Source organism: Bubalus bubalis, chromosome 16 (genome assembly GCF_019923935.1).
Source record: "Bubalus bubalis isolate 160015118507 breed Murrah chromosome 16, NDDB_SH_1, whole genome shotgun sequence".
Taxonomy (NCBI): Eukaryota; Metazoa; Chordata; class Mammalia; order Artiodactyla; family Bovidae; genus Bubalus; species Bubalus bubalis.
In genome coordinates this window covers 57,809,784-57,837,660 of record NC_059172.1, presented here as the reverse complement: position 1 = coordinate 57,837,660, position 27,877 = coordinate 57,809,784, and the positions used below count along the sequence as shown (strand labels likewise).

The 27,877-nt window shown below is 39.0% G+C and overlaps 1 protein-coding gene across 4 annotated transcripts in view; it reads right to left on the bottom strand.

Moving 5' to 3' along the window:
* Positions 1-27,877, bottom strand: part of SIK3 (SIK family kinase 3) — a 264,012-nt gene that overhangs the window by 85,900 nt on the left and 150,235 nt on the right. For all 4 annotated transcript variants that reach the window (XM_006056875.4, XM_025266844.3, XM_006056876.4 and 1 more), the window contains exon 3: positions 27,478-27,541. In XM_006056875.4, coding sequence (XP_006056937.2) covers positions 27,478-27,541 — 64 coding nt within the window. The remainder of the gene's footprint in view (positions 1-27,477; positions 27,542-27,877) is intronic.

The following is a 27,877-nucleotide window of genomic DNA, read 5'->3' as shown; positions in this document are numbered from 1 at the left end:
CAACTGCATTATAGTTGTTTCTCAACATGCATACCTCCTCCTCTAGACCAGGGGTTCTTCTTTTTTTTAAATCAGAGTATAACTGCTTTACAATGTTGTGTTAGGGTCTGCTGTACAAAATGTGAATCAGCCATAAGTATACATACCCCTCTCTCTTGAGCCTCCCTCCTACCCCACGGCCACCCCTCTAGAGCACTGAGCTGAGTTTCCTGTGCTATATAGCAGCTTCCCACCTGCTACCTATTTTAGTAGTATATATATATATATGTCTCAATGCTACTCTCTCAATCTGTCCCATCCTTTCCTTCCCCCACTGTGTCCACAAGTCCCTTCTCTAGCTCTGAATCTCTATTCCTGCCCTGAAAATATGTTCATCAGTACCATTTTTCTAGATTCCATATATATGCATTAATATACAATATCTGTTTTTTTTTAATTTCTGACCTACTTCACAGTCTGTATGACAGACTCTCAGTTCAGTTCAGTCGCTCAGTCATGTCCGACTCGTGCAACCCCATGAATCGCAGCACACCAGGCCCCCCTGTCCATCACCAGCTCCCGGAATTCACTCAGACTCACGTCCATCGAGTCGGTGATGCCATCCAACCATCTCATCCTCTGTCGTCCCCTTCTCCTCCTGCCCCCAATCCCTCCCAGCATCAGAGTCTTTTCCAATGAGTCAACTCTTTGCATGAGGTGACATACTCTAGGTTCATCCATATCACTACATATGATGCAGTTCCATTTCTTTTTATGGCTAAGTAATACTCCATTGTATATACATATCACATCTTCTTTATTCATTCATCTAGACCAGGGATTCTTAGTCCATGGATAGGTTTCCATCCACAATTCCATATAAGGTCTAGGATACTATGTATAGTGTGCTTCCGTTTGTGTGGTAAGGAAGAGGAAATACAAATATGTATGAGGGTATACATGTGTATATTTATATTTCTGAAAAGAAGTAATATTAAATGGGAAACTTCTTAAAATGGCTACTTGTAAGGGAATGGTAGTTGCCAAGCAATGGGAGAGGGGTAAATGGGGAGTTGTTATTTAATGGGTACAAAGTTTCAGTTTTAGAAGATGAAAAGAGTTCTGTGGATGGATGTTGCTGATGGTCGCACAATAATTTCAACATAATTAATGCCACTGAACTATATACTTAAAAAATGGTTACAATGGGGCTTCCCTGTTTGGTCCAGTGGTTAAGAATCCACCTCACAATGCCTGGGACACTGGTTCGATCCCTGGTCCAGGAAGATCTCACATGCCGTGGAGCAACTAAGCCTGTGTGACACAGCTACCGAAGCCGCATGCCCAGAGCCTGTGCTCTGCAGGGAGAAGCCACTGCAGAAGAAACCCAAGCACCACAGCTAGAGAGCAGCCTCCACTCGCTGCAGCTAGAGAAAGTCCATGTGCAGCAACGAAGACCCAGGGCGGCCAGACAAAAAAAAGTAAATACTTCTTAAAAGATGGTTACGATGAAAAAATGTATATATATTTAAAAAGTAAATATTTCTTAAAAAATGGTTACAATGAAAAACTATATGTATTTTACCAGGTTGTTTTTTTTTAAATCTCTCTCCCCCTCCTTACCCCCATAAATGCGCGTGTGCGCGCGCGCACGCGCACACACACACACACACACACACACACACATATCAGCCCATAAAATATCAGAACATCAAAGTTTGAAAGCACACTGAATTACTATGCCTTAATTCTAAAAATGAACTAAAAATCTCTTTATATAACTCAAATATTTTAAATATTATGATTAAAATATCTTTATTTTTCTAGTAGCTTCATTTTGTCAGAAAAAGTTCACTTTCCAAAGAAGGTTAACAATAAACAGTTCAGAAAACTCTCAAAAAATATTAATATAGGAGCCACGTAAAAATATACCTTTTGCTCATTCTCTGGGGCATTTATTTTTACGTCATGATAAAATCAGCAAGATAGCTAGACAACAACTATGAATGGATATTTAGCAGTAAAGCAAAGTCATCAAACTGTAATTTTTTTAAGCATTAAGCACAGGCAGCTCCCTCATATTTTGGGCAGGTTACAAATATACATGCTAAAAAGTCTGATATTAAGAAAATAAAACAAAAGAATGAAGAACAATGAATAGGAAATTAATTAGAGAAGGAAATAGATTATTTTATGAAGTCAGTAATACTGACTTGTCAGTAAAGCCTTAAAAAACAGCTAGTTTTTCTAACCAAAGGAAGTAAATAATTTATATAACTAATATAAACTATAAACTAATTTATATACCTAAAATAGTATTTTAGTTATAAAAATATATAGAATGCTTTGAAGATTAAATAAGAAAAGCATGTTACAACAGCCACCACCCAGCACATAGCAGTGTATTCAAATAAACAATGTGACAGTGTTCTCAAACATGTGGGAGGCTGCAAGCTAACACATGTAACACCTAATATCTAGTACATGTTGCTGTTCAGTGTTCAGTCACTAAGGCCTGTCCGACTCTTTATGACCCCATGCAAGCCAGGATTCCTGTTCTTCACTGTCTCTCAGAGTTTGCTCAAACTCATGTCCATTGAGTCGGTGATTGCAACCAACCATCTCATTCTCTGTTATTCCCTTCTCCTCTGGCCTTCAATCTTTCCCAGAATCAGGGTCTTTTCCAATGAGTCAGTTCTTCACATCAGATGGCCAAAGTATTGCAGCTTCAGCTTCAGCAACAGTCCTTCCAATGAATATTAAGGGTTGATTTCCTATAGGATTGACTGGCTTGATCTCCTTGCAGTCCAAGGAACTCTAAGAGCCTTCTCTAGCACCACAGTTCAAAAGCATCAATTTTCCAGCGCTTAGCCTTCTTTATGGTCTAACTCTCATATCTGAACACAACTACTGGAAAAACCATAGTTTTGACTAGAGGGACCTTTGTCGGCAAAGTGATGTCTCTGCTTCTTAATACGCTGTCTCGCTTTGTCATAGCCTTCCTTCCAAGGAGCAAGCGTCTTTTTACTTCATGGCTTCAGTCACCACCTGCAGTGATTCTGGAGCCCAAGAAAATAAAATCTGCCACTGTTTTCATTTTTTCCCCATCTAGTTGCCATGAAGTGATGAGACTGGATGCCATTAGTTTTTTGAACATTGAAGTTTAAGCCAGTTTTTTCAGTCTCTTCTTTCACCTTCATCAAGAGGCTCTTAGTTTCTCTTCACTTTCTGCCATAAGGGTGGTATCATCTGCATATCTGAGGTTGTTGATTTTCTTCCAGCAATCTTGATTCCAGCCTGGGACTCATCCAGTGTGGCATTTTGCATGATGTGCTCCGCATATAAGTTAAATAAGCAGGGTGACAATACACAGCATTGCATACTCCTTTCCCAATTCTGAACCAGTCAACAACCATTTTGTTTAATGTCCGGTTCTAACTGTTGCTTCTTAACTTTCATACAGGTTTCTCAGGAGGCAGGTAAAGCATTCCCATCTCTATTCCCATCTGCTATTCCCATCTCTTTAAGAACTTTCCAGTTTGTTGTGATCCACACAGTCAAAAGCATTAGTGTAGTCAATGAAGCAGTAGATGTTTTCTAGAATTCTCTTATTTTTTCAATGATCCAGTGGATGTTGGCAATTTGATCTCTGGTTCCTCTGCCTTTTCAAAACACAGCTTGTACATCTGAAAGTTCTCGGTTCACTTATTGCTGAAGCTAAGCTTGAAGGATTTTGAGCAGTATCTTGCTAGCATATGAGATGAGCACAATTGTGTGGTAGTTTGGACATTCTTGGCATTGCCCTTCTTTGAGACTGGAATGAGATCTGACCTTTTCCAGTCCTGTAGCCATTGCTGAGTTTTCCAAATTTGCTGGCATAATGAATGCAGCACTTTAACAGCATCGTCTTTTAGGATTTGAAATAGCTCAACTGTAATTCCATCACCTACACTTGCTTTGTTTGCACTAATGCTTCCTAACACCCACTTGACTTCAAACTCCAGGATGTCTGGCTCTAGGTGAGTGACCACACTATCATGGTTATCCAGGTCATGAAGACCTTTCTTGTACAGTTCTTCTGTGTATTCTTGCCACCTCATCTTAATCTCTTTTGTCTTAATCTCTTACGTCTCTGTTAGGTCCTTACTGTTTCTGTCCTTTATTGTGTCCATCTTTGCATGAAATGTTCCCTAGGTATCTATAATTTTCTTGAAGAGATCTCTAGTCTTTCCCATTGTATTGTTTCCTCTATTTCTTTGCATTGTTCATTTAAGAAGAAAATGAACAATGCATCTTATCTCCCCCTTGCTGCTATTCTTTGGAACTCAGCATTCAGTTGGGTATATCTTTCCCTTTCTTCTTTGCCTTGCACTTCTCTTCTTTTCTCAGCCATTTCTAAAGCCTCTAGTTAGACAATTTGGTCTTTTCCATTTTCTACTCTGTTGGTGTCTGAGAATCCCATAGCATAAATAAATGGCTGTGTGAGAACTTCTGGGTTCCATACATGTTGGCACCTTTAGGAAATGTTATTTTTAAGGCTCTGAGAATGTCCATAATAAATCATACACACTTCAACACAGTACTGTTAAGTTAATAATTTATTTTAAATGCCTATGAATTCTGCCTGGTATTCAGGAAACTTTTCTTGATAAAGTGCTGGATTTATGACTTCATGGTCTCAAATAGGAAGTCTGGGGATGTATATCTTAAGAAATCATTCTGTGGAAATTTAAAATTATGAGTTTAGTGGTTTACAAAACTAACCAGTTTCTCAGTTCTGTTTGTAAAGTTAAACAGACCCACATTGTCATGGCTGCCCCTTTATAATATAGTGCCAAACAGTATGCAATAATCATTTCAATAAATCAATTGAATGAGCAATAAATGCTCATTCAATAACCATTTATTGAAGAGTATTACATTGCTTCAGCACTTCCCTATGGCTCAGCGGTAAAGAATCCGCCTGTCAATGCAGGAGACACAGGTTTGATCCCTGGGTCAGGAAGATCCCCTGGAGAAGGAAACGGCAACCCAAGTATTCTTGCCTGGAAAATCCCATAGACACAGGAGCCTGGAGGGCTACAGTCCTTGGAGTTGCAAGGAGTCGGACCTGACTTAGTGACTGTGCAATGCAATGCCAATTACATTGCTTAGAATTCATAGTCTTTAATAAGTCTATCTCTGTTGTTATCCAGAAAACAAAAAGGTATTTTTCCTTCCATGTCAAAAACTCCTTGAGCTAAAATGTGTATGGAATAACATGAAAATTCCATGTCTTACTTGGTTATCTTTGTGAAACAATGAAATAAATTTGTTAGACACTGCATTAAACAGTGAACACACAGATAAGATTCAAATGTCACAATGTGATCTAGTGACATTCTTTCATTCACTTTGTCTTTCATTCAACAGATCAAAAAATATTTAATAAGCATATATTCTCTATGGGAACTATTCTAAGTACTGTTTATTAGCCAGGCTCAAAATTTACAAAGTCCTTACTCTTATGAGGCTTATAGTTTATGAGGCTTTATATACATCTGTTGTCAATAAAAACCAAGGAGAAGAATAAAGCAGAGAAGGAACTAGAGAGTAGTGGGCCAATAGGAAGAGTGAGATTTCAGGCAGTATGGCTAGCAAAGTGAAGTGGAGTCGCTCAGTCATGTCCCACTCTTTTCGACCCCATGGACTGACTGTAGCCTATCAGGCTCCTCCGTCCATGGGATTTTCCAGGCAAGAATACTGGAGTGGGTTGCCGTTTCCTTCTCCAGGGGATCTTCCCGACCCAGGGATTGAACCCGGGTCTCCCGCATTGTAGGCAGACGCTTTACCATCTGAGCCACCAAAGAAGTCCTCTCTAATAAGGTAACATTTGATAGGAGACCTGAAGGAAATGGATGAGAGAGCCATGTAGATATCTGGGGAGAGTATTTTGGGAAGAAGAAATGGAATATATAAAGACCTTAAAGAGGGAACATATCCAGAGTTTAACAAACAAGAAAGAGATGTCAATATGAAAAGGCAGGAGAGTACTAGGTGCTGAGGTCACAGAGGCTGCTGGAGACCACATAACACAGAGGTTTATAGACTGTGCACTTATTCCAAACAGATGAAAAAGAGTGAAAGTGAAAGTCGCTAATTCATGTCCAACTCTTTGTGACCCCATGAACTATACAGTCCATGGAATTCTCCAGGCCAGCATACTGGCCTAGTATGGAGTGGGTAGCCTATTCCTTCTTCAGCATCTTCCCAACCCAGGAATCGAACCAGGGTCTCCTGCATTGCAGGCAGATTCTTTACCAGCTGAGCTACAAGGGAAGCCCAAACAGAAGAGAAAGCTGATAGAAGTAGAGAGGTGAGTGGGAACATTCCACTTTTACTTTAAAAGAACCACTCTAGCTGCCATAGAGGAATCAGAGCAGATTCAGAGAGACTGGATAAAGGCTACTGCGGTAATCCTAGCAAGAGATGACTATGACTTCAGTCAGGGTGGTATTGGTTGAGGTGATGATAAGTGACCAGATTCAGCAAATATTCTGAAGGCAGAGTCACCGCGATTTACTGACAGCTCTGGTCTGAGGTATGAAAGTAAAAGAGAAATTAAGTATGACTCTAGAAGCTTCTGGTGTGAGGAGCTAGATGCACAGAGTTGTGGTTATTGAGAGAGGAAAGACTGGTGAAAAGAAAAAGTTGGTGAATGGAAACCAAGAGTTCAGTCTGCACATGTTAAGACATATGGTCCATCAGACCAAGGGGAGATATCGAGCAAACAGCTGAGTATATAAACCAGGAATTCAGAGAACAAGTCAGACTGGAGTCTTAAAATTTGGAAGTCAGCAGTTGCATGGTCATAAAAATCAACAAGGGAGTAGATGTGCATAGAAGAAAAGAGGTCCAAGCAACTGAACCGGGCAGCACTCCAAAATTTAGATGTCAGGAAGATGAGGAGGATCTGGCAAAAGAACCACCAAGAAAAGTGATCAGTCAAGAGACTACTGTCTGAATTACTCAGTCTAGTGTAAGTCAATGACACAGAAACATAAAAGAAAAAAATAAAAAGAAAAACTTACTGCAAACAGTGCTACAGTAAAGGTGTGCTCAGAGGAAGAAGGAAAAAGGCAATAAATCTCTAGCACAATCAGGGCAGAGTTCTCAGAAAGCATAACATTTTGAGAAGGGTTATAAAAGTTGAGTAGCAACTAATGGGGCAAAGAAGCATTGCTGGGCTTTTGTATCATGTGTTCTTACACCTCCCAAACAATTTCTCTGTGGACAACAAGCCCTTTAGAGACCTTGTGAAGAAAAAAAAGGACAGTACTCTATATGGGATTAGGAAATTTAAGTCCCCACTAACTTCATACTAGGAACATGTGAGGGCATCTGGTAAACCCCTTTCTGTCTCTTTTGCCTTCACATTTATCAATGTGTCTGACTCTTTGTGACCCCATGGACTATACAGTCCATGGAATTCTCCAAACCAGAATACTGGAGCGAGTAGCCATTCCCTTCTCCAGCGGATCTTCCCCACCCAGGAATCGAACCAGGATCTCCTGCATTGCAGGAGGATTCTTTACCAGCTGAGCTACCTGGGAACTCCCTTATCAAAGACAGTGAAACTCATTTCACAGTCCACAGCTCCACACAGAGTCTGCTAGTTGCTTAGGCAATGGTCATAGCCTCAAGGATAATTTATCTGATAATTTAACCTGTTTACCTGAACCTTGTCTCCAGTGACCTATAACTCCACCAAAATTCAGCAGGTTTCTTATGGCCACACCTTGCACTTGTGTCTGCCTGATAGTTTTATACCTCTGAAATTCTAAACTTCAATAGTATACGCCCCTCTCTCTCAATATAACCTTCTAGATCAGCAATGTTGAATAGAAATAAAATGTGAGCCATTTACATAATTAAAGGTTTTCTAGTAGTCACATTTTAAAAAATGATTCATTTTGAAATTAATTTAAAGGATTTATTTTATTTTAACCAATATATCAAAAATATAATCACTGAAACATGTAAAACACATGCATACTGGCAATGAGAGGTTATCTTCTTTCTTTCATACTAAGTCTTCAACTCCAGTGTGTATTTTACACTTACAGCATATATTTCAAGCCAGACATTGCCTATAGTCAAGGCAAAATATAATTTTACAAAAATAAGAACTGGGTTCAATGGGAAAATGTTTTACACTGTGTATAATAAAGAACTGGCCTTGCCCAATATGATAGCCTGGCTTTATCCTTTGGCTTCCAGAGGTCTGGGCCTTTGGAGTGTATGCTTCACGGGAGTGTCTCTGCCTGGGGACCTTGGATCACACCAGGTAGTCTAACAAGATGAGTTAGCAAGGGACTGGCCATACCCACATAGTCTTAGGGTGTGAGCCAGCCATACTAGAACAAACAATGTGACTTAGGGTGGGAGCTTTGGGTCAGCTGGCCTGGAGAAAGAGGTCAACCATGCAAGTATTCAGTCAGTCAATCAACCTTTCCTATGTAAAACAGAAACTCTGAACACAGAGGCTCAGGTGAGCTTCTCTATGGACAAGACTCTGCATACTATCACATATCAACACCAGGAGAGTAAGACATTCTATGGGGAGAGGAAAACAAAAGTTCTATGTTTGGTACTTCTCATGGACTCTGTGCTTCTTCCCTTAGATGATTTTAATCTGAATCCTTTCGTTGTAATAAACTGTAACTGTGAGTTAAATAGCTTTCAGTGACTTCTATGAGTACTTTTAGAAAATCATCAAAGGTGACGGTGGTACTGGGAAATTCCTGAACTTGCAGGTGGCGCCAGAAAAGAGGATGGACTTGGGTGCTCAACTTTGAAGCTCGCTAACTCTCTGAGTTCTCCTAAAACTGCTTCGGTTTTTCACATGTTAATTCAATTCAAAATTCAGCTCCTCAGCTGCACTATCTATGAATACATTTCAAACGCACACGGTGGCTACAGTACTGGGTACACTTTCAGACTTTCATCTCTTTGATCTTGTTATGCCCAACACACTTGCTTTTTAACTTCATCTAGATCTCTAGCGTTTAAAATTCCTCCTATTTACGATCATTCAACCTGATCTCACTTGCCTCCCTTTGAGCCTAAGCCCAATAACCCACACATTATTTACTTTATTGCTGGTGGTTTGAATTTCTTTGCCAACTGTCTCTCAAATTATTGCACATGATTTTAAGTCATGTTAGTTACATCTCATAAAAATGTTTAGAATATTGCCTGGTATATAATGATGCTGTGGACATGTCGTACAAGTCTTTAAACTGACTAGCACTTTACAAACACTCATATAATCCTCACAACAACCTTTGGAGATAAGCGGTGTCTTCATCATCATCATTAGTATTACTATTATTATTATCTTCATTTTAAATACAGAGGCAGTGAGGTTAAAAATTTTGCCCACTATTACAAAGGCAGTAAGTAAAGGAACTGGGATTTGAATCACAGCAGTCGGACTCTATCCATATTCTTAACCACTAACAATGCCACTTTAACTCTATCTATAATCCATTTCTCTACCCCCATGGGCATTACTCATCAGACAATTCTCAGTTCTCATCTGTCTTACTGCAGTAGCCTTCTAAGTGCTCTTGCAGACCCCTCTCCTTCAAATATATCCTTATATTGCCATCAAAATATCCTTTCTTAAACAAGTCAAACTGATTTTTGGCCCTTGCTTAAAGCTCTCCATAGCTCACTATTATCTAATAACAGAAGAAACTCTTAGTGGCCACAGACTTATTTATTTAAATGAAATCTTATGTAGAAATCAATTTAATTTCTATTTAAATGAAATTTTATGTGGCATATTGGGCATTGGAGAAGGAAATGGCAGCCCACTCCAGTGTTCTTGCCAGGAGAATCCCAGGGACGGGGGAGCCTGGTGGGCTACCGTCTATGGGGTCGCACAGAGTCGGACATGACTGAAGTGACTTAGCATAGCATAGCATAGCATAGCATAGCACAGCATATTGGGTATAAAAGCAGAAATGCTCCTGTTGAATATGAGGGAAACATGGGAGTAGGCTGAATATATTTATGGGCAAAGCATGACTCTCTAGCTGGGCCTCACATAACCTCTTTCTCAGAGATAGCACATTACACATTTCCAAATAACCCTCAGAACTTTTGGGATAACCTGAAAACCACTAGTCTATCACTTAATCCTCTGAGAAACTAGTTCTAGTTCTGTGAATACACTAACTTGTCACATGCTTTAGGGTCTTTATATATGTTATCCCTCTGGAAAGGTCATTTCGACTCGGCAAACTTCTCATACATGAAAACTCTGTTCAAGCTTTACTTCCTTCACAAAGACTTCTCTAACCTACTCTTTACTCCAACAATTGCAAACAGCGCTCCCCATCTTCATCACATTCCTAAATGAAGGTGTCCTGATTACATACGAAATAGTACTTGAAACTGAAGAAAATATTCCCGATATGGTGTGACTGCCACTAAGGTAAGCTCACTACAACTCTTTTAGCAAATCTGAAACTGAACTTGGAATTAGGAGCCAACTACTATTTGAAGCAGTTTGGTGTTTTGATTAGCCAAGGACTCTGGGATAAAGTTCCTCACTAACATTTACACCTAGAGCAGAAACTTCCAAGCATCATTATTCATCACTTCAAGTAACCATGCAAAACTCTGGATCAAACCAACCATCTATGTTCTTCACTCCGATATCGAAGCTGCCAAGAACTGCTAACAAACACGGAAGACAAGCCACAGCAGAGTTAATTAAGATCAACAGCTGCCAGCCTGTTCGAGCTGCCTATAAATCCTTCAACTTGTCTCCCGCAGCTATCTCTTTCATTTCCTTTAGTTGCTGTTTCAAGATCTCATCTCACCGTACAAGTGATTTTCTTCTTAAAAATTAGTGACTAGGTATTCAGATTCTAAATCTTAATCTCCCAAGTATCGATCTCACACAAATACTTCAGCAAATTTACCAGCCTTCAACTCTATGTCTACCCACTTCCTCTCCTCTCACACAAAACTAATCCCTCACTGATGTACTAGAATGTATCCCCTTGTATCTCTGTGGTAGTTACCAACTCTCTCTCATTCCTTCCCATTATAGCTGACTTTCTCAAGAGTCATTTGAGAAATGACTTCTAAGTACTAGCCTTCAAAGTATGGGACTGATTCTTATCTCAGTAGATGCTCTAGGGATTATAACATGCATCTTAATTTATCACAGTCTACTTCAAATTAATGCTGGCTTGATTTAGGTAAAATACAGAACGTTACTCCAACAGAACTCCATTTCCTCAAACTTCTTCTAGATACTTACATCAATCTCTGCTAGAAATCCAGAAATAGTGTCATAGTTACTTTAAGTCATTTTATGCCTTTTAAAGAAATTAAGAGAATAAAAGAGGGAAAAGTTATATTTATATACTCCTTTATTTCCTATACATTCATCTTTCCTGATTTTCTTCATTTTCTCCTGTGGCTATGGGTTACCGTTTGGCATTACTTGCTTTCAGTCTGAGCATTTCCTTTGGGATGGCTTATAACAGCAGATCTGCTTATACAAGAAACTCTCTGTCTTTATTAATAGTTATTTAGAAATGACTTAATTTTGCCTTCATTTAAAAGGATATTTTTGCTAGATACAAAATTTATGGTTCAGTTTTTTATTTCGGCATTTTAAACATGTCAATCCACTGCCTCCATTTTTTCTGATGAGAATCCAGCTATAAATCATATTGCTTTTACCCCATATGTGATGAGTCAATTTTCTCTTGCTGCTTCAAGATTCTCTTTGTCTTTTAGCAAACTGACAATGATGTGTCTAGATGTAGATCTTTTTGCAATTATCCTACTTGAGATTCAATGAGCTTCTTGAGACCATAAATTAATGTTTTATAATACACTTTAAAAATCTCTGCCCACTATTTCTTCAAATATTCTTTCCGTCCCTTTCTCCTTTCCTTTTGGAATTCCCAATATAAATATGTTGGTAAACTTGATCTTGTTTCACAGATTTCAAAGGTTGTGATTATTTTTCTTCAATGGTCTTCTCTCTGTTCTTCAGATTGGATTATTTCTGTTGATAGTTCCTCAGGGTTTTTTTTTTCCTGCCACCTAAAATCTGCTCTTGAACTCAACTAGTGTATTTTTCATCTCAGTTATTGTGCTTTTCTAGAATTTCCATTTTCTTCTTTTTTAATAGCTTCTAAATCCTTACTGAGATTCCTTATTTGTTAAGTTGTTGTCATCATATTTTCTGTTAGTTATTTAAACATGATTTCTTTGTTTGGACAAATTTAATAACTGCCAGAAGTTTTTGCTAAAAGCAACATCTAAGCTCACTCAGAGAAAATTTCCATTGACTATTTTTCTTTCTGATTTTGGATCACATGTTCCCAGGTTTTCTTTTTTCTCCCTCTTTCAGGTTTTTTTAAGGAAATTATAAAATTTATTTTTAATTGAAGAATAATTGCTCCACAATATTGTGTTGGTTTCTGCCATACATTAACAGGAATCAGCCATAGTCTCTTTCAGTTTTATTGTGGTATAACTGACATAGAGCACTATATAAGTTTAAGGTGTGTAGCACCATGATTTGACTTACGTACATCATGAAATGATTACCACAATAATTTTAGTGAACACTCATCATCTCATATAGAGTCATATAGACACAAAGTTAAAAAACTAGAAAATAAAATGTTTTGTGATGAGAACTCAGGATTTACGGTCTTAACAACTTTCATACATAACATAAAACAGTGTTAATTTATCATATTGTACATTTACATTTCTACTACTCACATACAACTGAAGTCTACTTTTTCACTGCCTTCAGTCAATCCCTACTCCCCTGAAACTTTTTAAAATAAAAGTATCATAGAGAACACATTTAACCAATGCTAGAATCCTACTTTCCCCTGAGGACTATTGTTCCTGTTGCTCATCCTTGTTGTTTTTAGGAACCCTCTAAGAAATAAGAGGGTTGAGAATCTTTCTCTCTGTGGTATGTAGCCATTGATATCTCTGCTAGTTTTTAAAGTTCTTGCTTTTATTTTTTAGGATGGCTTCCTGGAGCTCATTCCTATGTCTACATCACTTAGTCGTCAAGACAGCAGAACTTTCACTTTCTGCTGATAAATTTATTGGTGGATTCAGGAGTTCATTCAAAGTTCAGAAAGTTTCAAAGTCAGCCTCAGCTATAAACTCTGCTGGGCTCTCTCAGGACTTGCTAGTAGATGCCAGTCCCCTGGTAAACCAGAGATGAATGGAGAAGGGTATCCTACTCTGTTATGGTTCTCTCAGTAACAAGGTCTCCCTACTAGATTACTGGCTAGTGGGCCATACTGCTGCTCACCCCCAGCAAGGCCACAATACTAGCTAGCAAGGCCTTGAGCCCCCGACATTCATTTTCTACCAAAATTACTATTTTCACTGACAACACAACTGAGCATGGGTTTTTCATCTTTCATTCCAAATCAAGTCAGCTGCCTCTGGCAACAAAAATGCTGGTCTTAAGGCCAGCCCACCCTTGATCACACCGTTTCCCCTAGAGGAAGAGGTGAAAGATGTAGGGGCTCAGGCAAGAAAGCCAAGCCTCCCACTGTTCTTATCACAAGCTAAAAGCTTTTCATAAATTAAGCTTCTCGATTTGATGTTTGCTATTCATTCATTTACAGAACCCTAAATGAGTGTTTCTGACAATTTAGTCTAGTTTTATATTTCTTCATTGGAGAGAAGATATTCTTGACTCTGATACTGTCACTTTTCAGTTAAGTTCAGTTGCTCGGTCGTGCCCGACTCTTTGTGACCCCGTGGACTGCAATGCACCAGGCCTCCCTGTCCATCACCAAATCCCAAAGCTTGCTCAAACTCATGTCCATCAAGATGGTCATGCCATCCAACCATCTCATCCTGTCATCCCCTTCCCCTCCTGACTTCAGTCTTTCCCAGCATCGGGGTCTTTTCCAATGAGTCAGTTCTTCGCATCAGAAGGCCAAAGTATTGCAGCTTTAGCTTCAGCATCAGTCCCTCCAATGAATATTCAGGACAGATTTCCTTTAGGATTGACTGGTTGGATTGCCTTGCAGTCCAAGGGCCTCTCAAAGAGTCTTCTCCAACACCACAGTTCAAAAGCATCAATTTTTTGGCATTCAGCTTTCTTTATGGTCCAACTCTCACATTCCATAGACGACTACTGGAAAAACCAAAGCTTTGGAGAAGGAAAGGGCAACCCACTCCAGTACCCTTGCCCGGAAAATCTCATGGACGGAGGAGCCTGGTGGATGGGGTCAAAAAGAGTCAGACACGACTAAGCAACTTCACTCACTTAACTAGACGGACCTTTTTTGGCAGAGTAATGTCTCTGCTTTTTAATATGCTGTCTAGGTTGGTCATACCTTTTCTTCTAAGAAGCAAGCATCTTTTAATTTCATTGCTGCAGTCACCATCTGCAGAGATTTTGGAGCTCAAGAAAATAAAGTCTGTCACTGTTTCCATTGTTTCCCTGTCTATTTGCCATGAAGTGATGGGATGGGATGCCATGATCATAGTTTTTTAATGTTGTTTTAAGCCAACTTTTTCACTTTCCTCTTTCACTTTCATCAAGAGGCTCTTTAGTTCTCTCTGCTTTCTACCATAAGGGTGGTGTCATCTGCATATCTGAGGTTATTGATACTTCTCCTGCGAATCTTGATTCCAGCTTGTGCTTCATCCAGCTTCGCATTCTGCATGATGTACACTGCATGGAAGTTAAATAAGCAGGGTGACAATATACAGCCTTGACATACTTCTTTCCCAATTTGGAACCAGTCTGTTGTTCCAATTCTGATTCTAACTGTTGCTTCCTGACCTGCATACAGATTTCTCAAGAGGCAGGTCAGGTGGTCTGGTATTCCCATCTCTTTCAGAATTTTCCACAGTTTATTGTGATCCACACAGTCAAAGGCTTTACCATAGTCAATAAAGCAGAAGTAGATGTTTTTCTCAAACTCTCTTGCTTTCTTGATGATCCAACAGATGTTGGCAACTTGATCTCTGGTTCCTCTGCCTTTTCTAAAACCAGCTTGCACATCTGGAAGTTGTTGGTTCATGTACTGTTGAAGCCTCGCTTGGAGAATTTTGAGCATTACTTTGCTAGCCTGTGAGATAAGTGCAATTGTGCAGTAGTTTGAACATTCTTTGGCATTCCCTTTCTTTGAGATTAGAATGAAAACACCTTTTCCAGTCCTGTGGCCACTGCTGAGTTTTCCAAATTTGTTGGCACATTGAGTACAGCACTTTCACAACATCATCTTTTAGGATTTAAAATAGCTCAACTGGAACTCCATCACCTCCAACTAGCTTTGTTCGTAGTGATGCTTCCTAAGGCCCACTTAACTTCACATTCCAGGATGTCTGGCTCTAGGTGAGTGATCACACCATCATGGTTATCTGGGTCTTTTTTGTATAGTTCGATGTATTCCTGCCACCTCTTCTTAACATCTTTTGCTTGTTAGGTCCCTACTGTTTCTGTCCTTTATTGTACCTGTATTTATGAGAAATGTTCGCTTGGTATCTCTAATTTTCTTGAAGAGATCTCTAGTCTTTCCCATTCTATTGTTTTCCTCTATTTTTCTCCATTGATTACTGAGGAAGACTTAATATCTCTCCTTGCTATTCTTTGTAACTCTGCATTCAGATGGGTATACGTTTCCTTTTCTCCTTTGCCTTTAGCTTCTCTTCTTCTCTCAGCTATCTGTAAGTCCTCCTTAGACAACCATTTTGCCTTTTTGCATTTCTCTTTCTTGGGGATGGTCTTGATCATCACCTCCTTTACAATGTCATGAATCTCCATCCATAGTTCTTCAGGCACTCTGTCCATCAGATCTAACTCCTTGAATCTATTTGTCACTTCTACTGTATAATCGTAAGGGATTTGATTTAGGTCATACCTGAATGTTCTAGTGGTATTCCCTACTTTCTTCAATTTAAGTCTGAATTTTGCAATAAAGAGTTCATGATCTGAGCCACAGTAAGCTCCTGGTCTTGTTTTGCTGACTGTATACAGCTTTGGCTGCAAAGAATATAATCAATCTCATTTCGGTATTGACCATATGGTGATGTCCAAGCTTAGAGTTATCTCTTGTGCAGTTGGAAGAGGTTGTTTGCTATGACCAGTGCGTTCACTTGGCAAAACTCAGTTAGCCTTTGCCCTGCTTCATTTAGTACTCCAAAGCCAAACTCACCTGTTACTCCAGGTATTGCTGACCTCCAACTTTTGCATTCCAGTCCCCTATCATGAAAAGGACATTTTTTTGGTGTTAGTTCTAGAAGGTCTTGTATGTGGTCACAGAACCATTCAACTTCAGCTTCTCTGGCATTAGTAACTGGGGCACAGACTTGTATTACTGTGATATTGAATGGTTTGCCTTGGAAACGAACAGAGTTCTTCTGTCATTTTTGAGACTGCACCCAAGTACTGCATTTCAGACTCTTCTGTCGACCGTCACTTTTATATATTTTCAATGATTATGTCAATATGTATTTTAGAATTGAGTTCTATATAATATTTATGCACTCATAGCTCACCGCATTACATTCTGATTTCTGTTCCTACTACACTGGTGAAACAGCTCTCTTTAAGAATACTGAGAACATCATCACAAAGCCAGAAGTTACTTTTCTGTCCTTATTGTAGTTGACTTTTCTACAACATTTAACAGTACTACTTTTAAAATTTTCTATTTTCCTTAGCTTTTTAAATATTAATTTATTTAAATTGGAGGATAATTACAATATTGTGGTGGTTTTTGCCATACCACAATCGTCTTTCATCAACAGTGGCTTTTTCATATTTTGTGGCCTCATTTTCAACTTAAATACTGATGGTATGAAGGGTTTCACCCTTAAACCTATTCTTTCATCCTTAGACATACTGATGACTAACCACTCATCCGTGCTGCTACAAACGGCATTATTTCATTCTTTTTTATGGCTGAGTAATAGTCCATTGTATGCGTACCACATCTTCTTTATCCATTCCTCCACTGATGGACATTTATGTTGCTTCCATGTATTGTATTGTAACTAGTGCTGCGATAAGCACGGGGGTGCATGTATCCTTTCAGATTAGTTTTCTCTGGATAGATGCCCAGGAGTGGGAGTGCTGGATCATATTGCAATTCTATTTTTAGATTTTTAAGGAACTTCCATCCTGTTCTCCATTGTGTTTGTACCAATTTACATCCCCAGCACAGTGTAGGGGTGTTCCCTTTTCTCCACACCCTCCCCAGGTTTTATTGTTTATTGTTCAGACTTTTTGATGCCAGCCATTCTGACCAGTGTGAGGTGACACCTCACTGTAGTTTCAATGTGCATTTCTCTTATAATCAGTGATGTTGAGCATCTTTTCATGTGCTTTTTTGGCCATCTATATGTCTTCTTTGGAGAAATGTCCATTTAGATCTTCTGATCACTTTTTTTTTAAATTGGGTTGTTTGGGGTTTTTTGACATAGAGCTGCATGAGCTGTTTGTATATTTTGGAGATTAATCTCCTGTTGGTTGCTTTGTTTGCAAACATTTTCTCCCAGCCTATGGGTTGTCTTTGTGTTTTGTGTATGGTTTCCTTTGCTGTCCAGAAGCTTTTCAGTTTAATTAGGTTCTATTTGTTTATTTTTGTTTTTATTCTCATTACTCTAGGAGGGGGATCAAAAAAATATTGCTGTGCTTTATGTCAAAGAGTATACCGCCTATGTGTTCCTCTAAGAGTTTTATAGTGTATGGCCTTATATTTAGGTCTTTGATCTATTCTGAGTTTATTTTCGTGTAGGCTGTTAGAAAATGTTCTAATTACATTCTTTTACATGTAGCTGTCCAGTTTTCCCAGCCTGACTTAGTAAAGAGACTGTCTTTTCTCCATTGTATACTCTTGCCTCTTTTGACATAGGTTGGGCATAGATGCATGGGAGATGATCATGTTATCTTGTGTTTTCTTTTATTGATATATATTACATTCATGTATATCCAATAGTCATGTATGGATGTAAGAGTTGGACCATAAAGAAAGTTGAGCACCGAAGAACTGATGATTTTGAACTGTGGTTGTTGAAGACTCTTGAGAGACCCTTGGATTGCAAGGAGATCAAACCAATCAATCCTAAAGAAATCAGTCCTGAATATTCATTTTGAAGGACTGATGTTGAAGCTGAAGCTCCAAAGCTTCGGCCACCTGATGCGAAGAACTGACCCTCTGGAAAAGGCCCTGATGCTAGGAAAGACTGAAGGCAGGAGGAGAAGGGACGACAGAGGACAAGATGGTTGGATGGCATCACCAACTTGATGAACATGAGCTTGAGCAAGCTCCGGGAGTTGGTGATGGACAGGGAAGCCTGGCATGCTTCAGTCTATGGGTCACAAAGAGTTGGACATAAGGAGCAACTGAACTGAACTGATTATATTCATGAATTCTGATATGGTGAACCAACCTTGCATTCTTTGCAAGTAAATAAATTCCACTTGGTCATAGTGTGTAATTCTTCTTATATGCTGCCGGATTTTGTTTGTAACTATCCTTTTGAAGAATTTTGCAACGATATTCATAAGAGATACTGGTCTGTAGTGTTGTTGTTGTTGTTGTTGTTTTTTCCCCTTGTGATGTCTTTGTCTGGTATTGGAATCAGGTATATATCAAGTATCAAGTATACATACATCACGTACATCTCCTCTTCTATTTTTTAGAACAGTTTGTGAAAGTTTGCTGTTATTAGTAATTCTTTTTAAATATTTGGTAGAGTTCAGCAGTGATGCCCTCTGGACATGGACTTTTTTATGTGTGGTTTTTGATTACTGCTTCAATCTCTTCACTTGATATAGATATATTCAGATTATGTATCTCTTGAGTCAGTTTCAACAGTTTGTATCTTTCTAGGAATTTGTCCATTTTATCTAAGTTATATGATTTGTGGATATATAATTGCTCAAGTATTCCTTCACAACTGTTATTAATTTAGGATCATTAGTAATATCTCTTCTTTCATTTATGATTCTGGTAATTTGAATGTTTCATTTTTTGCTTGGTCAATCTAACTAAAGATTTGCCAATTTTGTTGAACATTTCAAAGAACCAGCTTTTGTTTTCATTGATTTTCTCTTTTTTTTCTATTCTTTCATTAACTTCTGCTATAATTATTTCCTTCCTTCAGCTTGTTTTAGGTTTGGGGTGCTCTTACTCTTTCATTGTCTTAAGGTAGAAGACTAGGTAATTGATCTTTCTTACTATATGCATTTTATGGTTATAAACTTATAATTTTACTGTTATAAACTTCCCTCTAAGCACCCTGGTAGTTGCAATCCACAGGTTTTGAAATATTGTCCCTACTTTCATTCATCTCAAAGTACTTTCTGAATTTGCTTTTGCCTTATTCTTTGACTCATTGCTTACTTTAAAATACACTGTTTAAATTGCACATATTTGTGAGTTCCCCAAATTTTCCTACTATTCATTTCTAATTTCATTTCATTGTGGCTATAAAACATTTTGTATTACTACTAAAACTGAATAAGTTTAAATTTTATGGAGGTTTGTCTTAGGGCCTAGTATATGGTCTATCCTTGAGAATGTTCTGTGTTTACTTGATAAGCATGTATGTTGTATTGCTATTAGATGAAGTATTCTATCAGTATCTGTTAGGTATAGTTGGGTATTGGTCAACCAAGTCTTATTTTTTCCTTGTTGATCTTCTGCCTAATTTTTCTATCCATTATTGCAAGGAGGGTGTTGAAGCTTTCAATTGTTGTCACTGTCTATTTCTTCCTTCATTTCTGCCAGTTGTTGTTTGATATATTTTGGTGCCCTGTTATTAGACACATATGTTTATAACTGTTACAGCTTACATGCTAACGTATTACCTTCTCATCATATCCCTCTTTATCTCTAGACCAAGTGACCAAGTGAAGTCACTCAGTCGTGTCCGACTCTTTGCGACCCCGTGGACTGTAGCCTACCATGCTCTTCCATCCATGGGATTTTCCAGGCAAGAGTACTGGAGTGGGTTGCCATTTCCTTCTCCAGAGGACCTTCCCAACCCAGGGATCGAACGCAGGTCCTCCTGCATTGTAGGCAGACACTTTACTGTCTGAGCCACAAGGGAAGTAAGTAGAAAAAGAAAGTCTTTTGTGTTTAAAGTCTATTTTATCTGATATCAACATAGATATTCTAGCTTTCTGATCACTGCTATTTGCATGATGTAACATTTTCCATCCTTTTACTTTCAGTTTACTGGTATCTTTAAAGTATGTTTCTTGTAGACAGCATACAATGGACCACGTGTTTTTATTCGGTTTAACAATCATTGCCTTTGCATTACATTATCCCACCCATTTGCACTTAATATAATTACTGATAACGGATTTACATCTGCTGTTTCACCTTTTGTTTTCCATATAGTTTATCTATTTTATTCTATTCTTCATTACTGCTTTCTTCTGCATTAAGTGAATATTTTCTAACAAAGCATTTCAATTTATTTAATAACTTTTGCATTGCAATTTTTGAGGTTATTTTTTTAAGAGACTACTTTAGTGTTTAGCATGTATATTTTATCTTACTCAAATGAGGTTCTGATTTATACCAGCTTAATTTTGATGATTATATAGAAGTGTTTCTCCTTTATAGTATCATTTCTTTTATCCTCTTTTCTAGTTTTTTTTATAATAAAATTACATTGATTAATGCTACAAATCCAACAATACACCACTATGATTATTTCTGTATCATCTATAATGACTTCCTTAGCCTAATGCAGTTTTTCTCACACACACACCACCTCCATTGTGCTGCTACTGACAAATATATTATACTATAGCCTTAATAATGTATTTCATATTTATTTTTAAATACATTAAGAGAAAAAAGCAGAAAGTATGTATCACTTCTGTCTTTTATTATTACATGACATTTATTGGTGCCCTTTTTTCTTGCATGAACTCAAATTACCATGTGAAGTCATCTGCTTTTACCTTGAAGAACTTCCTTTAGCATTTCTTATAATGTGGATCTTTCAGCAACAAAATCCCTCAGCACTTGATTATCTGAGAAACTCTACTTTGCCTTCATTTTTGAAATACAGGTTTACTGGATATAGGATTTTGGTTAACAGGTTTTCTTTTTTTTTCTTCCTTTCAGCACCTTACAAATGTTATCCTATTGCCTTCTGGCCTCCATCATTTCTGCTGAAAAGTTTACTACCAAAACTTAAGGAACTGCCTTTAAGTGACACATCATTTTTCTCTTGATGCTTTCAGTATCTGTCTTTAACTTCCATTATATTTACTATGATATATCTGTTTGTGGACCTCTTTGTGTTTACTGCTAACTGGATTTTGAAGAAATTCCTAGATATGTAGGTTACTGTTTTTCAATGAATTTTTGAAGTTTACAGCCATTACTTTCTTGCATATTTTTCCTGCTCCTTTCTCTCTTCTTTTGGTGCTCCCGTTATACATATATTGGAGCATTTGATTGTACCTCTTATTTCTCTGAGGGTCTGTTCATTGTTTTTAATTCATTTTTCTCTTTGTTCTGCAACCTGCATTAACAAGCCTGTGTGCGTGCATGCCTGTGTGCATACGTGCTAAGTCGCTTCAGTCATGTCCACCTCTTTGCGACCCTATGGACTGTAGCCCACTAGGCTCCTGTGTCCATGGGATTCTCCAGGCAAGAATACTGAAGTGGGTTACCATGCCCTCCTCCAGGGCATCTTCCCAACCCAGGGATTGAGCCCATGTCTCTTACGTCTCCTGCATTGGCAAGTGGGTTCTTCACTACTAGTGCCACCTGGGAAGCCCCATAACATGCCTGCTGCTGTTGCTGCTAAGTCACTTCAGTCGTGTCTGACTCTGTATGACCCCATAGATGGCAGCCCACCAGGCTCCCCCGTCCCTGGGATGCTCCAGGCAAGAACACTGGAGTGGGTTGCCATTTCCTTCTCCAATGCTTGAAAGTGAAAAGTGAAAGGGAAGTCACTCAGTTATGTCCGACTCTCTGGGACCCCATGGACTGCAGCCTACCAGGCTCCTCCGTCCATGGCATTTGCCAGGCAAGAGTACTGGAGTGGGGGTGCCATTGCCTTCTCCTATCTATCTACAAATTCACTTCCTGTTCTGCAAGTTCAAATCTATAGTTAAGTCTCTCTGATACATTTTAGTTATTTTACTGTTCAATTCCATAATTTCTTTCAATTATTTTTTATAATTTCTACCTTTTTACTGATATTCTTATTTGATGTGACCCTGCAATCATATCTTCTTTCACTACTTTAATTGTGAGTTCCTTTAAGTCTATGAACATTTCCATTATGGCTACTTTAAAGTCTTTTCTTGATAAATATGGTCACTCTGATAGGCAGTTTCTATGGCCTGCTTTTTTTTTTTTCAGTAAATGGGTCATACTTTCCTTTTCAGTATATGGGTCATACTTTCCTGTTTCTTTATATGCTCCACAGTTTGCTGTTGTTGGAATATAGATGTTTTACATAATACGTTCTATCACCTCTAGGTGCTCCACCCTTCTGGAGCATGTTATTGTTCTCTGTGTATTTGTTTAGAGACGGACTGGATTGTTTTAGTGTTTATTCCCCTATAAAAATCTAATCCCCTAAATTTAGGGGAAGTTTATTCCCCTAAATCAAATCCCTTATGATTAGACAATGGAAGTGAGAAATAGATTTAAGGGACTAGATCTGATAGACAGAGTGCCTGATGAACTATGGACTGAGGTTCGTGACACTGTATAGGAGACAGGGATCAAGACCATCCCCATGGAAAAGAAATGCAGAAAAGTAAAATGGCTGTCTGAGGAGGCCTTACAAATAGCTGTGAAAAGAAGAAAAGCCAAAAGCAGAGGAGAAAAGGAAAGATTACCCATTTGAATGCAGAGTTCCAAAGAATAGCAAGGAGAGATAAGAAAGCGTTCCTCAGTGATCAGTGCAAAGAAATAGAGGAAAACAGAATAGGAAAGACTAAAGAGAAAGACCTCTTCAAGAAAATTAGAGCTACCAAGGGAACATTTCATGCAAAGATGGGCTCAATAAAGGACAGAAATGGTATGGACCTAACAGAAGCACAAGATATTAAGAAGAGGTGCCAAGAATACACAGAAGAACTGTACAAAAAAGATTTTCATGACCAAGATAATCACGATGGTGTGATCATTCACCTAGAGCCAGACCTCCTGGAATGTGAAGTCAAGTGGGCCTTAGGAAGCATCACTGCGAACAAAGCTAGTGGAGGTGAAGGAACTCCAGTTGAGTTATTTCAAATCTTAAAGATGATGCTGTGAAAGTGCTGCATTCAATATGCCAGCAAATTTGGAAAACTCAGCAGTGGCCACAGGACTGGAAAAGGTCAGTTTTCATTCCAATTCCAAAGAAAGGCAATGCTAAAGAATGCTCAAACTACTGCACAATTGCACTCATCTCACATGCTAGTAAAGTAATGCTCAAAATTCTCCAAGCCAGGCTCTAGCAATATGTGAACCATGAACTTCTTGATGTTCAAGCTGGTTTTAGAAAAGGCAGAGGAACCAGAGATCAAATTGCCAACATCCGCTGGATCATCAAAAAAGCAAGAGAGTTCCAGAAAAACATCTATTTCTGCCTTACTGACTATGCCAAAGCCTTTGACTATGTGGATCACAATAAACTGTGGAAAATTCTGAAGGAGATGGGAATACCAGACCCCCTGACCTTTCTCTTGAGAAACCTGTATGCAGGTCAGGAAGCAACAGTTAGAACTGGACATGGGAACAACAGACTGGTTCCAAATAGGAAAAGGAGTGCAGAGTACATCATGAGAAACGCTGGGCTGGATGAAGCACAAGCTGGAATCAAGATTGCCCGGAGAAATATCAATAACCTCAGATATGCAGATGACACCACCCTTATGGCAGAGAGTGAAGAACTAAAGAGCCTCTTTATGAAAGTGAAAGAGGAGACTGAAAAAGTTGGCTTAAAAGCTCAACATTCAGAAAACAAACATCACGGCATCTGGTCCCATCACTTCATGGGAAATAGCTGGGGAAACAATGGAAACAGAGGCAGACTTTATTCTGGGGGGCTCCAAAATCACTGCAGATGGTGACTGCAGCCATGAAATAAAAAGACACTTGCTCCTTGGGAGAAAAGTTATGACCAACTTAGACAGCATATTAACAAGCAGAGATGTTACTTTGCCAACAAAGGTCCGTCTAGTCAAGGTATGGTTTTTCCAGTGGTCATGTATGGATGTGAGAGTGGGACTATAAAGAAAGCTGAGCGCTGAAGAATTGATACTTTTGAACTGTGGTGTTGGAGAAGACTCAAGAGTCCCTTGGACTGCAAGGGATCCAACCAGTGCATCCTAAAGGAGATCAGTCCTGAGTATTCATTGGAAGGACTGATGCTGAAGCTGAAATACTTTGGCCACCTGATGCGAAGAGCAGACTCATTTGAAAAGACCCTGAGAAAGATTGGGAAAGATTGAAGGCAGGAGGAGAATGGGCCGACAGAGGATGAGATGGTTGGATGGCATCACCAACTAGATGGACATGAGTTTGAGTAAACTCCGGCAGTTAGTGATGGACAGGGAGGCCTGGCGTGCTACAGTCCATGGGGTCACAAAGAGTCGGACATGACTAAGCTACTGAACTGAACTCCCCTATAAATAGTGATCAACTTCTGATGCTGTTCCTCAGGGAGGCACATATCCTTGTTACATCCACAATTACCATCAGATCACTGGATCACCATGGTTTGGGTAGAGCTCTCTTCCTGTCTTTCTTTAACCATGCCCAGGTGTTAAAATCCAAAAATTTTGGCTGGTTGCTCTATTATTTTCAACAATGCCCTAGAGCATAAACTGGTCTATAAACAATCTAATCAAATTCTCGTTCCTTTGAAGGAACAGTTTCTGAGATCAGTGTTTGATTTTTCTTCTGACCTTAGAAGGCTCTTGTGATGTTCTATTCCCTGGTTCTTGCCTGCAAACTAGCGGGCTTATAGTTCAGCCTGCTCAAATCTCCTCTGAAATGCCTTTTACCACAACCTCCACTGTTTTCATGAGTGCCTTCAGGCTTAAACTTCTTCATTCTCTGTTGCAAATGAAGTCAGTTCCTACGGGAAGAAATTAGGAGCTAAATGTGTTATGGTCTGTTTCTCCCTCTGGACAAATCTCTGAGGCAGGACTCTGAAGCTAGGCGTGGGGACAATGGCAAAGCTTTCTTTGAGTAACGCTCCCTTCTATAGGAGCAGAGTTCAGTGCAGAGAAAGGGCGCAGATTCTAAATTCTCCCTGCTTGCCTCTCTTGAGATGACCTACTAGTTTATAACATAAAGCAAGAATGAGCTGGGTCCCAGTATTCTCAGTGTGCCTCACCCAAACTCTACAAGTATGAGTTGGGCAGACAAAGGAGTCCTCACTGTTCAACTGCTCTAACCCACGACTTCGCAACAGCAATAGGTAGCCGGGAGCAGGATGAGAAATGTTTATGTCCCGTTCCTCCAGGAAGAAATGCATTAGTCTAGGTGAAAAGGGGAGGCCAGAGGGCAGGCCTGTGGTCTTGGCTGGAGTAACCTCGCTGAGCTGGAATCCCCACCTTGCTGAGTTGGCTAGAGGGGAAGAAGGGAGTAGCACTGGCTTAGAGACCGCAAGCTCTCTCATTTCTCACCAAATTTTCACAGATGTTCTTGAATAAATGTTTCTTCAGTTGCTGTTCACCCTCAGAACCATTTCCAGAGACTTTAAATGGCTGCAGTTTAGGGGTTTTTTAAAATTACTTTCACCAGTTTCACTGGGGAGGGCAGCAGAGTGTCTCACATTCTCCTGCCAGCAGTCCATCAACCACTTGTTCTATTACACGGAGGTAAAGGAAGTAAAGGAAGCAAAGTGCTAGGGCTCTCCATGTGCTTTCTCATTTAATCGTCACAACTACAAGGGAGATATTACAGATCTGACTTTATAGGCCATGAATGTGAGTCCTGGAATCCAAGTAAAAAAGCAAATAGGTGGCAACAATGTGATTCAAAACCAGGTATAGCTGCCTCCAAAGCGCATATTCTTGATTAAACCCATCCTTTCATCTCTTGATACAGATACTTTTAAAACTAGACCTCAAGAAAAAAAAAAAAAAAAACTAGACCTCATGAGACACTTCTCTCCTTGTGTAGGCACAGTCCTTTCTTTTGGTAACAGCAATTTCTTCCTCCTCCAGATCTTTTATAATAATACCATGAGAAGTACTACTCTATTTCCTCATGCCATGAGCTATGTTCCCACAAAGAATCTACAACCAGGGCATTGTTATCTATTCTGTACTTTTGAAATCTGTTTTCTAAGGAGCAAGGTAGATCTAATGTGCACTGTGCTTGGTTCTTTGATTATTATGAATGTTAAGATGACAAGGTCTCTTTGCTCTCAAGATTACCATTATACATAAGCAGATACAAAGCCAAGTGAAAACGTCATTAGGAAATGATACCTCTTTTTAAAAAGACTCACACTTATTTTGATTATTAGATATAAAACTGATCAGCTTTCAGTTTAACATATCAAAAAATCTTCGGTCACAACTCACCAGTCACTAATAAGAAAATGCCACTTAATGGTGATTTCATGCTTTTTAATATATATTAGGCACTTAGCAAGTGCCAATATTTTAAAAATTAAAAAAGTTCTTACCATCCAGACTTAAACCAAATCAAAATCTAAAAAAACAAACTAGATAAACCTAAAATACATAAGAAACCCTTTTCTATATTCACATGCCAAAAAGAAAATTTAAAAATAAAAAGACATGTCAATCTAGGTTTGAAAGTTTAGTCTTTATTTGGCTCCATTTATCACAGCTACCAAAAGAAAAATTGAGCAGGGCCAGTTTTTACCACCTCAAAATGACATATTTCCTGGTAACAAATTCTCCAGCTTAATTCTAATGTTGTGCTAAGTGTTAGAGGAAAAAAAAAAAAACAACACACAGTTACTGAACACAAAACCTCCTAAATTATAAGAATCATCAAAGAAACTGTAAACACATGGTAAGGAATACAGTTACATGTCATATTTAAGTGAATGTTAAAGAATGAGTTAGCGTGAGACTGTTTGCTCTGAGGGACTCTTTCATATACAACAGGGGCCCACCCACCACATTTGAAGGGGTTCTGTCACATACTGTCACCCCAACTAGAATCTGGCAATAGGAAAGACCCTCATGTTCAGAGAAATGTTTTGTTTTTGAAGATCTTTAATCTCAACTGTCAATACCTGACTGAAACAAACAAACCACCTTTGCTAAGGAAACAAAGATGGTGAGAACTTTAAGAGGTGACTCAAAACTCATTAAAATTGCTTTGCTGGTAGAAAATGACAGCACTGAAGGGCAGCATCGAGTGACAGCTGTTCAAGTGACAAAGGCACCGAACAGCTATTTTAGGTTTGCCATAGTGCGCTCCATCGCTGTTCAAAGAATGCAATAGATGTACTTACCAAATATCTCCCCTCCACTAGCATATTCTGTCACCAGATAAATCATCCGCTCTGTCTCCATGACCTGGTGCAAAGGCAGGAAAACGAGAGTGACACAAGTGGCAGGCTGACGGCACAGGGCAGAGACTAACCGCTTTCTCTTGGCGTGTGAAGTGTTAATAACCATTTCTGCCTAAAGGAGACTTCAAACTTGCAGAGCTGGGAGGGAACAGATACAAATGCCATGAAGAAGGTGGGAAACAGGTATTCCTCCAAGTTCTTAAAAGTAGGAAATATTTACTACTTGAGGGAGTCAGTCCTTGCATTGTCCCAGCAGGCCTCGGCAATCTTTTAAGCTCCATAAAGAGACACAAAGACACTGCCAAGAACCAAAAAGTTCACATTTGGTCACTTGGAAGTT